At 39.4% G+C, this 16,404-nt stretch overlaps 1 protein-coding gene across 2 annotated transcripts in view; it reads left to right on the top strand.

The window, feature by feature from the left end:
* Positions 1–16,404, top strand: part of XPNPEP3 (X-prolyl aminopeptidase 3) — an 80,923-nt gene that overhangs the window by 20,089 nt on the left and 44,430 nt on the right. For both annotated transcript variants that reach the window (XM_044228942.1, XM_044228943.1), the window contains exons 3-4: positions 10,167–10,574; positions 12,993–13,195. In XM_044228942.1, coding sequence (XP_044084877.1) covers positions 10,167–10,574; positions 12,993–13,195 — 611 coding nt within the window. The remainder of the gene's footprint in view (positions 1–10,166; positions 10,575–12,992; positions 13,196–16,404) is intronic.

The following is a 16,404-nucleotide window of genomic DNA, read 5'->3' as shown; positions in this document are numbered from 1 at the left end:
CTGAAGTGGTTTCATGTATAAATTGACAGGCGAATAAACCTCTATTTAACCTGTATGTATGGGGTTTTTTTTTATAAATAAAATCATTTTTTTTAACTTTTTTATTTTATTTATTTGACAGAGTGAGATCACAAGTAGGTAGAGAGGCAAGCAGAGAGAAAGGAAGAAGCAGGCTCCCTGTGGAGCAGAGAGCCCGACTCGGGGCTCGATCCCAGGACTCTGGGATCATGACCTGAGCCCAAGGCAGTGGCCCTAACCCACTGAACCACCCAGGTGCCCCGTTACATAAATAAAATCTTTAAAAAAAGAAAGAAAGAAAGAAAGAAAGTGCTGTTCAGAGAGTTGGGCTTGTCAGAATGACTTGTCCAACATATCCAGAACCACTTGGTTTTCAACTACAATAGTGAACAGATTCATCGGGAAGTATTGAGGATACAGCTGTGTGGCCCACAATTTGAGGGAATGCTTTTACCACTTACCTCTTTGTCCTTTATCATCAGATGTAACAGCTGATGTTACTGTCAAGTATAATATTTAAAATGATGGAAAGGTTGGTTCTAGACTGGGTGCTAGATAATAATTTCTGAATCTTCTTCCCTTAGAAGTGTCAGAACCAATTAGTTCTCCATCTTTCAGGCATAGTTTGGTTGTAGTTATACCTTGAGCAAAGGGCATTTTTTTTTTTTTAAAGATTTTATTTATTTATTTATTTGACAGAGAGAAATCACAAGTAGACGGAGAGGCAGGCAGAGAAAGAGAGAGGGAAGCAGGCTCCCTGCTGAGCAGAGAGCCCGATGCGGGACTCGATCCCAGGACCCTGAGATCATGACCTGAGCCGAAGGCAGCGGCTTAACCCACTGAGCCACCCAGGCGCCCTAGATTTTTACACTATTTAAAAGATTAAATTTTATGTCCAAGAAATGACAAATTCCAGGTAGTCTGAATCTGCCTGGACCACTGGTTGAGCTTTTTCAAAACATACATACATACCATGATCCTATAGACTTACTGGATCAGAATCTCAAGGGAAGGGCTTTTTTTTTTTTTAAGATTTTATTAATTTATTTGACAGACTTAGCAAGAGAGGGAACACAAGCAGGGGAACTGGGAGAGGGAGAAGCAGGCTTCCCGCTGAGCGGGGAGGCTGATCTGGGGCTCAGTCCTAGGACCCTGGGATCATGATCCGAGCCAAAGGCAGATGCTTAATGGTGAGCCACCCAGGTGCCCCAAGTAATACATTTTCTTTACTCAATTCCTGTGTACCTGTGGAATTTTAAAAATAATCCCATATTTGTATTGTGCATATTTTCCTCTTTATTTTCTCAAGTAGATTTTAATTCAGAATAAAGACTGAAGTGGTTTCATGTATAAATTGACAGGTGAATAAGCCTCTATTTAACCTGTATGTATGGGGTTTGTTGATTACTCATTTCAGTTACCATTATATGATAATTAGCTTATAGAAATTCCATAAACTGCCATCTAGTGCAGAATTATGGAGTATTTCTCTGTTTTTTAATGCTGGGAGAAAAAATAATTTGAGATACAATGATTTTCCTGTGTTTTAAATACTGATATATTAAAAGTAAATAACTTCTATTTATCTTTAACCTTTGTGTATATTTCCCATTCATATTGAGAAATTCTCTGAAGTAAGATCAGCAATACTCTGCTGTAGACAAGAATCAGGAATCTTACAAAGAACTGAATAATAAGCTTCTGAATTGCTTGAGCCTTATTCTTATTGTGAGAGAAAGCCAAAGACTTTCAGGGCTTCTATATATCTATATAGATATCTATATAGATATACCAGAAGGACAATGTATTTAAGCATAATTCTTTATGGTGATAATAATTGTATCTAATATTTATATATTGCTTCCCGTTCTAAGTATTTTAACTTCTTTAATCCTCTTACAACTTTGAGAAGTAATTGCTATTATTATAGCCATTTTACAAAGGAGAAAACTGAAAACATAAAGCAGTTTGGTAGCTCTCCCCAAGTCATTCAGTAAGTTGTTGAGCCAGGATTCCAGCTCGCAAAAGTCTGACTGAGTCCACGCTTAACCTCAAAATACGAAACAGTTGTGCCAGAGAATACTATCTGGAACTTCTAAAAAGTCTTTTTTTGTCAAGATTTTTTTTTTAAGATTTTATTTATTTATTTGACAGAGAGAGATAGATCACAAGTAGGCAGAGAGGCAGGCAGAGAGAGAGGAAGGGAAGCAGGCTCCCTGCTGAGCAGAGAGCCCGATGTGGGACTCGATCCCAGGACCTGGAGATCATGACCTGAGCCGAAGGCAGCGGCCTAACCCACTGAGCCACCCAGGCGCCCCTTTTTGTCAAGATTTTTTTTTTTTCCTTTTTAGATTTATTTATTTATTTATTTGACAGAGAGAGATCACAAGTAGATGGAGAGGCAGGCAGAGAGAGAGAGAGAGAGAGAGAGGGAAGCAGGCTCCCTGCTGAGCAGAGAGCCCGATGCGGGACTCGATCCCAGGACCCTGAGATCATGACCTGAGCCGAAGGCAGCAGCTTAACCCACTGAGCCACCCAGGCGCCCCTTTGTCAAGATTTTTAATAAGAAATTCACCTGAAGGAATTCTTAGTGTAAAAGATTATTTCAAGTTTAGAGAATAGTGTACTTTTTTTTTTTTAAGATTTTTTTATCTATTTGACAGAGATCACAAGTAGGCAGAGAGGCAGCCAGAGAGAGGGAGGAGGAAGCAGGCTCCCCACAGAGCAGAGAGCCCCATCCCAGGACCCTGGGATCATGACCTGAGCTGAAGATAGAGGTTTTAAGCCACTGAGTCACCCAGGTGCCCCAAGAGTAGTATACTTTTTTAAAATGTGAAATTTACATATAATGAATTGCATAGATCTCAAATTTACATATCATAAAGAGCAATTCAGTGAATTTTGACAAAGGTAGATGCGAGTATACCTCACACACCTGTCAAGATATATAGAACGTTTTCATCACCCCAAAAAGTCTTCTTGCTCCAGTCAGTCCCCACTCTGTCCTTAACCATTGCTCCAGTTTCTTTCTACATGGATTGTTTAGATTCTTCTTGCAGTCATACAATATGTACTCTTTCTGTCAAGCTTGTTTCACTCAATATATGCAAATAAAATCTTTTCAGAGTACTTTATTTATTGTTTCTTTGGTTGTTTCATTTTTTCAGAGAGGGTCTGGGTTTTACTTTATCATTAACCTTTTTTTTAAACCCCTGTTCTCCAGCTAGATAGTAATAGATCAGTTTATAACCTGCTTTCTTGTAAACAATAAAAACTACCTAATATTAAAGAATTCATTTTAAGAACTCTGGTTGAAGATCAGACCATGTTAAAATCCTAATCTAGTTATTTTTTTTTAGGAAATAATTAAAATACATACCTAGGTTGTGGCAAAGACTTCCATCTTTCCATCTATTTTTAGTCTTTGTAAAACTTTCCTCTTTGGGTTTTCTGCTTGGCTGATTAAATATGAACATTTTTCTTACTCTCTTAAGAGGTCCAATCCCGAATACCCTGGAAGAGCTTTTCCTCTTAGCTGTAGAGTCTCAGCTGATTGTGAGACTTTGCTATTTGCAGAATCTGGATTGTGACATGGAGGCATTTGATTGGTAAAGAAGCTTGTTAGAATAGCCCCTCTCTCCTTAATTGACTCCACATGATAAAATACTTTGTTCTTTACTGCATTACAATGTCACAAAGTTACAAATAGACATTCTTATTCACATACTGTTTTATCCGAAGAAATTCAGGCCAGACTGACCATTACAATGGTTAGTTTTATGATCAAAGGCCATAACAACTGCCAGGTTTACCTGTAGGGTTAAGGTTCATTACTTTATCACACCTTTTTTATTTCCTCTTCAAGTGATAAGAAGTCTTTTTTCTTGACCAAAGAAAATTTTTTGTCATGACCAAAGAGTTCTTTGTTACTTTGAGATTTTAGAAGTTTGAAAGCATTTAGTTAATGATCACTCCATAGTGTTGATGATTCATAAGCTTAGGAAAATGTAGCCAGTGTTTTAAATGTTTCTCATGTAGTCAGTTGTATGAAATTGGATTCAGGAAGAAGAGGAATTTTTTTTTTTTAAGATTTTATTTATTTGACAGAGAGAAGCCAGAGAGGGAACACAAGCAGGGGGAGTGGGAGAGGGAAAGGAGAGGAAGACGCTCCTGCAGAGCTGGGAGCACTACGAGGGGCTCGACCCAGGGGTCAGATGCTTAATGACTGAGCCACCAGGGCACCTAGGAGAGGAGTATCTTGAAGGGAGTAAAAGACAGTTTTCCAATCCTGGTTTGATTTTCAAATAATTGTATCTTTTTTCAGAAGTTACTTTCTAGTATATCTCTGTATATGCTTTTTCTATTAACGAGAACAGAAGAGAACACAGATTAAAGTCACTAAAATTGTGAATTGCCTTATTTCTCAAAATTAAAAAAAAAAGAATTGATTTCTAATTTAGTTTTATTACATGTACTATAGAGAGAAAGGAGAAGACAAAAAGGAAAGGTTGGATGAGCTGCAAATTATATCCAGCCTCTGCTTTTATAAAAGTATTTACTGTTTGGGTACATTGGGAAATGTCCAGTGTTGGGTAACAGTGAGAGACTTAACATGAATAATTAGCAGAGAGATAAATAGTTAAGCTTTTCCTGGGCTCTGGTACAAAGTTCAGTATTATGCCCACAAGCCCTAGAGGACTCTTAGCCAGCTCAATTTGGGGGGGGGGCGGTGAGAAATGCAGTGTGAGCTCTTCCAGAACTGACTCTGTTGGCTTACTTATCTTTTACTTGTTACCAACTTCATCAATAAAAGTGCATATTTTTTCCCTTGTAGATAAATAAAAATATTTTATTAACGGAAAGCAAACTGTAGAGTTTGCTGGAGAGACAAATTATACAGAGGTAAAACAACTAGACTGTTCCAAGGCAATCATAAACAACTGAGTTACATGTACTGAACATGAGTACTAAGAACAATTCAGAAGTCTTTGACCCAGAAATGTCTGTCCTGGGACTATCCCATAGAACTAAAAGCACCAGTACGTAGGCATCAAAGTACCAGGAAATAAGTACAAAGATGTTTATTATTACAGTGAAAAGCTGAAAATAGTATACATGCCCACCAATATAGAAATGAACCAATAAGTTATGATACATCACCCTAAGAAATAGACGGAGACATCAAACAGAATGAATTGAAACTATGCAAGATGATTTGGTGGGAAGGATTTCTGTCAGGTGTCACTGTGGTAGAAAAGATACTACAGAAGAATGTAGTATCCCATGTCTATAAAACACGAGTGACCAAAAACCCCTAAATGCAGTATAGAGTATTGAGAAAAATAGGAAAGGATACATGCTAGATTACAAGTGTGGATGGGGTGTTCATGTGGGTAGGAGGAGGGAAGGGGGATGACAAATCAAATAGCAAAGGAAAGGGGGGAAAATATTTATTGAGAGAGTTCAATGTGCTATGATTACATTTATATATAACTATAGGATATATATATATATAACAAAATGAAACAGTTAACTTAAAAAAATAATGCAGAGGGACAAATCAACATGATCTGGGCTCATCAGGAAAGCCTTTTGAATGAGAGGTGTCTAAAAACAAAGAGGCACTGAGCCTCAAATCTTGGCAGTGGAATTGCTACAGAGGGAGAAGAAATTTTGGAAAAGGGACACATTAAACAAAGTAATAGGGAAAGAACAGATTAGACCTATGGAAGACATAAGAAGGAATTAATTTCAGAATAATTGGAGAAATGATAAGAAAAAAGTTGGCCAAATCACCAAAGACAATATATTATGTGATTTCATTCTATGAAATGTCTACAGTAGACAAATCCATAGAGACAAAATGGTTGCCAAGGGCTTGGGCAGATTGGGAGGAAAGGGAGAGTGACTACTCATGGGCAGGGATTTATTTTGGGAGTGATGAAATACTTTAAAATTGATTTTTATAATGTTGTGCAATTTATTAAATTGTACATTTATTTTTTTTTCCAATTTATTTATTTTCAGAAAAACAGTATTCATTATTTTTTCACCACACCCAGTGCTCTATGCAAGCCGTGCCCTCTATAATACCCACCACCTGGTACCCCAACCTCCCACCCCCCCACCACTTCAAACCCCTCAGACTGTTTTTCAGAGTCCATAGTCTCTCATGGTTCACCTCCCCTTCCAATTTACCCAAATTCCCTACTCCTCTCTAACGCCCCTTGTCCTCCATGCTATTTGTTATGCTCCACAAATAAGTGAAACCATATGATAATTGACTCTCTCTGCTTGACTTATTTCACTCAGCATAATCTCTTCCAGTCCCGTCCATGTTGCTACAAAAGTTGGGTATTCATCCTTTCTGATGGAGGCATAATACTCCATAGTGTATATGGACCACATCTTCCTTATCCATTCATCCGTTGAAGGGCATCTTGGTTCTTTCCATAGTTTGGCGACTGTGGCCATTGCTGCTACAAACATTGGGGTACAGATGGCCCTTCTTTTCACGACATCTGTATCTTCGGGGTAAATACCCAGGAGTGCAATTGCAGGGTCATAGGGAAGCTCTATTTTTAATTTCTTGAGGAATCTCCACACTGTTCTCCAAAGAGGCTGCACCAACTTGCATTCCCACCAACAGTGTAAGAGGGTTCCCCTTTCTCCACATCCTCTCCAACACATGTTGTTTCCTGTTTTGTTAATTTTGGCCATTCTAACTGGTGTAAGGTGATATCTCAATGTGGTTTTAATTTGAATCTCCCTGAGGGCTAATGATGATGAGCATTTTTTCATGTGTCTGATAGCCATTTGTATGTCTTGATTGGAGAAGTGTCTGTTCATATCTTCTGCCCATTTTTTTTTTTTTTATTTGAGAGAGAGAGACAGTGAGAGAGAGCACGAGCGAGGAGAAGGTCAGAGAGCGAAGCAGACTCCCCATGGAGCTGGGAGCCTGATGTGGGACTCGATCCCGGGACTCCAGGATCACGCCCTGAGCTGAAGGCAGTCGTCCAACCAACTGCGCCACCCAGGCGTCCCTCTTCTGCCCATTTTTTGATGTGTTTGTCTGTTTCGTGTGCGTTGAGTTTGAGGAGTTCATTATAGATCCTGGATATCAACCTTTTGTCTGTACTGTCATTCGCAAATATCTTCTCCCATTCCGTGGATTGCCTCTTTGTTTTTTTGACTGTTTCCTTTGCTGTGCAGAAGCTTTTGATTTTGATGAAGTCCCAGAAGTTTATTTTCGCTTTTGTTTCCTTTGCCTTTGGAGACGTATCTTGAAAGAAGTTGCTGTGGCTGATATCAAAGAGATTACTGCCTATGTTCTCCTCTAAGATTCTGATGGATTCCTGTCTCACATTGAGGTCTTTTATCCATTTTGAGTTGATCTTTGTGTACGGTGTAAGAGAATGGTCGAGTTTCATTCTTCTACATATAGCTGTCCAGTTTTCCCAGCACCATTTATTGAAGAGACTGTCTTTTTTCCACTGTATATTTTTTCCTGTTTTGTCAAAGATTAATTGACCATAGAGTTGAGGGTCCTAATGGGTAGATTGTATGCTGTGTAAATAATATCTCAAGCTTTCTTTAAAAAGTTGACCAGATAAATTGGAATCACCTGGTAGAGAGTATTAAAATCTACTTAAAAGTTGGAGTTTGATCTAGTGGACAACAGAGAACCATTGTAGGTTATGTGTATGGAATGGACTGCCCATGTTCTTTTATCCTCTTTTTCTCTTTATTTGGGATTTTAGTTATGAGAGTATATACTCATTGAAACAAAATTCAAATAATATTAAAAAACATGTTAAAAAGGGTCACCTGGTGGCACAGTTGGTTACGCATCCGACTCTTGATTTCAGCTCAGGTCATGATCTCAGGGTTGTAAGATAGATATCTGTGTTGGGCTCTGCACTGGGCCTGGAGCCTGGTTAAGATTCTCTGCCTCCCTCTCCCTGTCTATGCCCTCTGCACCCCCACTGGTGCATGTTCTCTCTAAATAAATAAATAAAGCATGTTAAAAAGAAAATCTTTGTCTTAACTCAGTCCCTGTAGATTGCCGCTATAAAATTTGGGATTTTTTTTTTCATTTTTTTTTAAAGACTTTATTTATTTGAGAGAGAGAGAGTGCATACACGCATAAGCCGGGGAGGGGTAGAGGGAGAGGGAGAAGCAAACTCCTCGTTGAGCAAGGAACCTGATGCAGGACTTGATCCTGGGACTCCAGGATCATAACCCAAAGACAGACACTTAACCAACTGAGCCATCCAGGCACCCCAGAAATTGGGGGCTTTTTTCCTAAATCTTTTTTTCTCTCTCTTTATTTTTTATCTATTTTTTTTAAAAGATGTTATTTATTTATTTGACAGAGATCACAAGTAGGCAGAGAGGCAGGCAGAGTGAGGGGGGGTGCGGAGCAGACCCCCTGCCAAGCAGAGAGCCCACTGCAGGGCTTGATCCCAGGACCCTGAGATCATGACCCGAGCCAAAGGCAGAGGCTTTAACCCAATGAGCCACCCAGGCGTTCCCTTTCTTTTTATTTTGTTTTTGTTTGTTTGTTTGTTTAATAATTGGGGTCATATTACCCATCTTGTACTGTAACTTTTTCATGTAGCAGTATCTACATGGCGATCTTTCCATACTTGGATATGGAAACCGGCTACTACGGGAAATTATAGTAATCCACATCATGAAGTCAATGTAAAGATTAAATGAGTTGATACCTACAAGTAATTAGAATTGTACCAGACACATAAGAAACATTCAGTAAGCATTAGGTGGCATTTTACTATTAATATTGCTAAGTGTGGCTTTCATGAGTGTTTTTTTTAGTAGTTCTTTTGCTTTGCAACCTAGAGTGAAAGCACGCATAATTTCCATTGCCGAAGGGAAAAACCACCCAGTTATCACTGGGCTAGCAACTAGGCAGTCTGCTGGGTACTAATATTGAGAACTAATATGTTAACATTTCATAACACAGGTCCCAGTGTGAGTTTTGGGAGTAGGCTTAAGTGAATCAGAGACTCTTGAAATTTTATGTCAGAAATTTGTGTGTGCCTATGTGCAGTTTAGTGAAAAGTGAATCTGTAGCTTTTGTTTATTTATTTTTTTAAGATGATTTATTTGAGAGAGAGCACACCTGCCCAAGCAAGGGGCAGGGCGGAGGGAGAGGTAGAGAAGCAGACTACCTGCTGAGCGTGGAGTCCTACCCGAGGCTTCATCTCATGACCCTGAGATCATGACCTAAGCCAAAATCAAGATCAGAAGTCTAACCAACTGAGCCACCCAGGTGCCCCTGAATTCATAGCTTCTAAACATTCTCTAGGGAATCTTCATTCCTTAAGAACTACATGCTTTATCAAGTTTGCTTCTCATGACAGCCCCAAGAGGTAGATAATACTATCAAGTGTTTCAAAAATATAAAGATGGCCTCACTTGGAAAATACAAAGATTTTCCCTCAGGGAAGGAACATCAATGAGGTTCTGTTACCCAGCTCTATTGTTAATACAAAGTAGAGAGTGAAAAGTCCTATTAGAAGGGTAGTATTATGCATTGGAAATTCAGAAGGAGAAATTTATTTTATCTCTTGAAATTGGGGAAAGCTCTTGGACCTTAAACTCTATTATGTTAAAAACTATACATCATTTAACAAATATTTATCAAATGCCCAGTATATTCCAGTTCTTATTCTAGGCTCTGGGAATATAACATTAAATAGACAAAAATCTATGTCATTATAGAGCTTACATTCTTTCAGGAAAGTCATACACAGGTAATATCATCCTTCTCACCTTTTATATTGATACTTCAGGTCAACCTTAATTATATGCATAACAATGCCTGCCACATAATAATGTTCAATAAATATTTGATTGAATAACAAAAGAATGAAAGAGCTCCTAAGGGGTCATGATTCCAATTTTCCAGCAGGACTACATTTAACTGTCGTTTCTTCCAGCCTTTTTGCAGTGGAATAGAAAAGTTGAAACCTGGGTCATCTCCTTAATTCCCCATGTACTATCAGGAGATTTGACATAAATTGAAGAAATGAACTTTGGTGTCTTTGTCTAATATTAAGCTACCTTAAAAGTACTTTGGCACTATATAAATGCAGAGCATCACTGTTATTTGTTATTTCTAGGAGAGGTGACGCCAGGACTATCTCAAGTGGAATATGCACTTCGCAGGCACAAACTAATGTCTCTGATCCACAAGGAAACACAAGGGCAGAGTGGGACAGACCAGACAGTGGTTCTGCTGTCCAACCCTACATACTACATGAGCAACGATATCCCCTATACTTTCCACCAAGACAACAATTTCCTGTACCTGTGTGGATTCCAAGAGCCTGATAGCATTCTCGTTCTTCAAAGCCTCCCTGGCAAGCAATTACCAGCACATAAGGCCATGCTTTTTGTGCCTCGGAGAGACCCTAGTCGAGAACTTTGGGATGGCCCACGATCTGGCACCGATGGAGCCATAGCTTTAACGGGAGTGGATGAAGCCTATACCCTGGAAGAATTTCAACATCTAGTACCAAAATTGAAAGGTAACACGTGGGAGCAGAAGTCAAATCACAGGCCAGATTTGGGACTAAGACCTTTCTTGCCTGTATAGATGAAGTTCTTAATTTTCTAAAATGATTATCGTAAGAGCATTTCCTTGAGCACCATGAAAGGATCATACATCTTTCCCATAACACTTAAAGTGGAGAATGAGCATGGGTCACTCTTCAAGATTACTGACCACCAGTTCATTGACCTCTGACCACCAGTGATTATTCTGCCAACTCTTGAAAAGGAAGCAGTATTCTCAAAGAATGATCAGTGCATCACCAGCATCAGAATTACCTGGTGACACATATTGTAATTACAAATACATAATAGACCATTGGAAATGTAAAGTCTTGGGCCCCCACTCCATAACTGCTAGATCAGAATTTGACTTTAAATAGGAATCTCAGGTAATTCTTATAGTACACAATTGAGTCCACACTCCTCAAAATAGTCATTTTCTCTACATTTATTCTGGTAACATTATAATCACTCGTGTTTTAGGACCCCTTTTCAGGAACTTTTCAGAACTTATACTATATGATAAACTGTCTTTAGTGATTCTTGTAAATCTACAGCTCTGGGAAGCATTTCATTTTTTGAAGTGTCCCAAGTCACTTAGAGCCAAATTTGGTAAACAGATAGCTGATCAAGTTGGAAGGTACTAATTTTAGGCAAAATACGTATGGTTGTAAAATTATAGTCTGATTTTCTTGTATGGGTTATAAACCATTTCTGAAGTCTGTTTCTAAAAGAGATTTCCAAAACTGTTTCCAATGATTGTGGAATTTATTGGACTTGTTTCCTGCAAAGACTCCTTTGAAAGAATGTACTCATTTGAATATGCAAGTTCTAATATGTTTGAATTGTTTTCATTGCTTTATGCAAGTATTCTCTATTTTACAGAGATAATTACTCAGCTAAATTCGTAGAACTTTTTATATCTTCAAAGTCTTCATAAATGTAGGACACAGAATCATTTTCTTTTTAGCTTTATTTTTTTAATTAGTTGCTAGCTGTCTTCTTCCACTGTGAATTTCATCAACCCAGTATGCTAAATAAAACCTTACACCAAGTGTATTTCTCAAAAGTATTTCTCATACACCATTTTTAATGTTAGTAGTTTACTAGATAAAAGTAGTAGGCAAAGGAAAAGAGTCATGAAATCATATTTATTTAAAAGTATAAAAACCAAAAAAAGTTGGGCTTTGATTTCGTATACTAAGAACAGGTAGTAGAGGTGGTTTTACTGTTTTAAAAGTATAGTTAAATTTCTGTTATAAAATTAGCATTTGACCTTAAATATACTTAAAACCATTTTTATTTTATTTTTTTTTAAAGATTTTATTTATTCATCAGAGAGAGAGAGGGAGAGAGAGCGAGCACAGGCAGACAGAGTGGCAGGCAGAGGCAGAGGGAGAAGCAGGCTCCCTGCCAAGCAAGGAGCCCGATGTGGGACTCGATCCCAGGACGCTGGGATCATGACCTGAGCCGAAGGCAGCTGCTTAACCAACTGAGCCACCCAGGCGTCCCAAAACCATTTTTATTTTAAAATGAAAATATTCAGGAGGTTGTATCATTAATATGTAACCAACCAAAATTTTTAGGATTTTCCCCCTCTTCTGTCCCAAATACTTTATATAAAACATACAGCCCTCAAACTTCAGTTGTTGGGAATGGTGCTGTTAGGCCACATCAGGAAAAAAGGAAAGGATGAATGGACACCTGCTGTAAGTGATTCTCAACATGAGTCTTCACATCTTATATCTCAGGCTCACATAAACCAGTTCCTTGTGTCTCTAGAATTAGGAGGAGAATGTGGTTGTTAAATGGGAATATATGACAGATGGGAAAGGCCAGGCTTTCGAGTTAAGTGTGGGTTAGCACACATTATCCACTAGAGTGTTTGCATCGCTGTGTAGAATTGCTCCTAAATGAGATGAGAACCTCCTTTCACTAACACTGAGATTGGAAAGAAAGAATACTTTTAACCAGGAGGTCAAGATCTGTGTATTTTTTTTCTGTCCTCTTGCGTTCAGTTATTTACTAGTGCCTCTAGCTCAGTTGTGGAGTTCTTTAAATTTCAACAAATAATTAATGAAATCAAAGCTGGAGAAAAGCTTTAGCCCCATCTACCATCTTTATAAGGAACTCTGAAGTTTGGGGGTAGAGAAGCTCTATATTTGATGTCAGAATATTTTGCTATTTGCAGGGAATTAGCCTTTCCAATGATACATAATCACCCTTCAGTTGCTTCAGTCCTGAGAGTTTTTGCTAAACACTTGAAAGTCATATATCACGGGTTTTGTAATTTTTACTCTTGTTCATGACAATTGGTATTTCTTGTTGCTGTTAGTTTTATTTTAAATGGTGTTTTTTGTTTGTTTGTTTGTTTGTTTGCTGCTCATTTTAAGATGAGACAAATATGGTCTGGTATGACTGGATGAGGCCCCCTCACGCACAGCTTCACTCTGACTACATGCAGCATCTGACTGAAGTCAAAGCCAGGAGCAAGAATAAGGTTCGAGCTGTCCAGCAGCTAGTACAGCGCCTCCGGCTGATCAAATCTCCTGCAGAAATTGAGAGAATGCAGATTGCTGGGAAGCTAACATCACAGGTATGGTTCCTATTGAAAAAGTTTTTCCAAATTAAAAAATCTAAGTTCTTATGTTTCAGTGGGTACCTTGAGGTACCCAGTGCAGTAATCTTATAGTAGATGAGCATCTACCTTCTTCTTTAATGTTTAATGAACATGTCTAAAGACTTGCTCAGTACCTCACAAGGCAAGATAAATCTGCCTTCTTGTATCTTTCACCCATGATCTTAGTTGTTTCTCCTTAGAACAACATAAATTAAGTCATTGTATTTCCTTTCCTTAAAATAACTACAGTAATAGTGGCAGTTAAACACAGTTTGATTGCTAAGGAAGACCTGGGACCCAAAATGACAGTGCTTGCAAAGCTAAAATACAATTTATTATAGGAAGGGGGTATAGTACAGCAACAGCATTAAAGTAAGAATACCTGTCATAGTCAGTGGCTGTCTCACAGAAGGGTCCAGAGAAGCCAGGGGCAGGCTCTTGTTGTCATGCAGGTCTTCAGGAAGGGCTGGGCAGAATGCATTTTCCTCTCATGGATAAGAAACCACAGATGTACACACAGAACACCTTGGAACCAGGGAACCCAAAATGGAATCTCAACTAGGGATTTTTGTGGTTTTGGTCATATTGGTCTGTTCCTGCTGTACAATAGCAAAGCCATTCAGAGAGCTCAAAGAGAGACCGAGTACAAACCATTAATCTCACTGTTTCCAGTATTCAGAAGCTGGTACAAACTGCCCCCAAATTCCTTGTAACACTTTTCATTAATTGCGGTGAAATATATATAACATAACATTTGCACTTTAGCCATTTTTTTTTTTTAAGATTTTATTTATTTGTCAGAGAGAGGGAGAGCGAGCGAGCGAGCACAGGCAGGCAGAGTGGCAGGCAGAGGCAGAGGGAGAAGCAGGCTCCCTGCTGAGCAAGGAGCCCAATGTGGGACTCTATCCCATGCCGCTGGGATCATGACCTGAGTTGAAGGCAGCCTCTTAACCAACTGAACCACACAGGTGTCCCTGCACTTTAGCCATTTTTAAGTGTACAGTTCAGTGACATCCTTGTCATGCCATCACCCCTACAATATATCTCCAGAACTTTTTTATTATTCCATGTTGAAACTCTCTACCCATTAGATAATAACTTTCCATTTCTCCTTCCCTCTAGCCTCTGGTGACAACCGTATTATTTTCTGAGTCTATAATTTGACTACTTTACACACCTCATATAAGTGGAGTCATACAATATTTGTTCATTTATTTCTGATTTGTTTCATCAAGCAAAATATTTCCAGGATTTAACCATGCTGTGGTAAATATCGGAAATTCCCTTCTTCTTTTTTTTTAAGATTTTTTTTTGTTTATTTGACAGAGAGAGACACAGCGAGAGAGGGAACACAGGCAGGGAAAGTGAGAGAGGGAGAAGCAGCCTCCCCGCTGAGCAGGGAGCCCCATGAAGGGCTCTATCCCGAGACCCTGAGTTCATGACCCGAGCTGAAGGCAGATGCTTAACAACTGAGCCACACAGGCACCCCTGAATATCCCTTCTTTTTAAGACTGAATAATATGCCATTTTATGTATATGCAGCATTTTATTTATCTGTTACTGTGTTGATGGACATTTGGGCTTTTTCTTCCTTTAGGAATTGTGAATAATTCTGCTATGCACATTCTGCTTTTCAAACCCCTATTTTCATTTCTTTTGCATATATACCCAGAAGTAGATTTAGTAGATGAATTGGTCATTCTATATTCAGTATTGTGAGGAACCACCGTACTAGATTTCCTAATACCTGTACCATTTTAGATTCCCACTGGCAATGGACACGGTTCCAATTTTTCATATCCATGCCAACACTTGTTTTCTGTTTTTTGATAATAGCCATTCTAGTGTATGAAAGAGTATCTGACTGTGGTTTTGATTTGCATTTTCCTAACGGTTAGAGATGTTGAGCATCTTTTCATGTGTTTATTGCCATTACAATACTTCTAATGAGTGTATTTCATGCTATGTCTCTACCAGAGTCAGTGCCATGCAGGAATTTAGCAAAACGGCTCAAGTTCATTTCAGGAATTAATCCACAGTAATATCTACACCCAACGTGGGACTTGAACTCACAACCCTGAGACCAGGCCCCTCATGCTCTACTCTGAGCCAGGCAGGTGTCCCTATGATCTACTGTAGGAGGCACTCTAGTCCTGTTTAAAATTTGTCCAGTACTGGGGCGTGATCTCATATCCCTGATAATAGGACCTGAGCTGAAATCAGGACTTGGTTGCTCAACCAACTGACCCACCCAGGCGCCCTTCCGTAGGTCTTTTTCAGCAGTATGTCTTTCCTCATTAAAAACAAATACGCCAGGGCACCTGGGTGGCTCAGTTGATTAAGCATCTGCTTCCGGCTCCGGTCATGATCCTGGGGTTCTGGAATCGAGCCCCGTGTCAGGCTCCCTGCTCAGCAGGAGCCTGCTTCTCCCTCTCTCTCTGCCCATCCCCCACTCATGCTCACTCCCTCAAATAAATAAAATCTTTAAAAACACAACAGTAACAGCAAATATGCCTGGGCGGCACAGCCTATTGAGCATTTGACTCTTCGTTTCAGCTAGGGTCCTGATCTCATGGGGTTTTGGATCAAGTTCTGTGCTTCATGGAGAGTCTGCTTGAGGGATTCTTTCCCTCTGCTGCCCTTCCCCTCCCCACCCACCCCCGCACCCCCGCTTCACCCTGGGCTCCTGTGCTCTCTCAAAATAAATACATAAATCTTTTAAAAAAACGAACAACAAAAAAACCTGCCTGACCAAATACTCTTAAGCACCTTTTTTTTTAAAAAAAGATTTTATTTATTTGATAGACATAGATCACAAGTAGGCAGAGAGAGAGGAGGAAGCAGGCTCCTTGCTAAGCAGAGAGCCCGATGTGGGGCTCCATCCCAGGACCCCAGGGAGGCAGAGGCTTTAACTAACTGAGCCACCCAGGCGCCCCTCCTAAGCAGCTTCTTTTTTTTTTTTTTTTTTTTTTTTTAAAGATTTTATTTATTTATTTGACAGAGAGAGAGATCACAAGTAGGCAGAGAGAGAGAGAGAGAGAGGAAAGCAGGCTCTCCGCCTAGCGGAGAGCCCGACGTGGGACTCGATCCCAGGACCCTGGGATCATGACCTGAGCCGAAGGCAGTGGCTTAACCCACTGAGCCACCCAGGCGCCCCCTAAGCAGCTTCTAATTCCAATAACGCT

The sequence above is a fragment of the Neovison vison genome, chromosome 12, assembly GCF_020171115.1.
Source record: "Neovison vison isolate M4711 chromosome 12, ASM_NN_V1, whole genome shotgun sequence".
NCBI lineage: Eukaryota > Metazoa > Chordata > Mammalia > Carnivora > Mustelidae > Neogale > Neogale vison.
The sequence above is the reverse complement of the archived record's forward strand: the minus strand, read 5'-3'. Positions and strand labels throughout refer to the sequence as shown.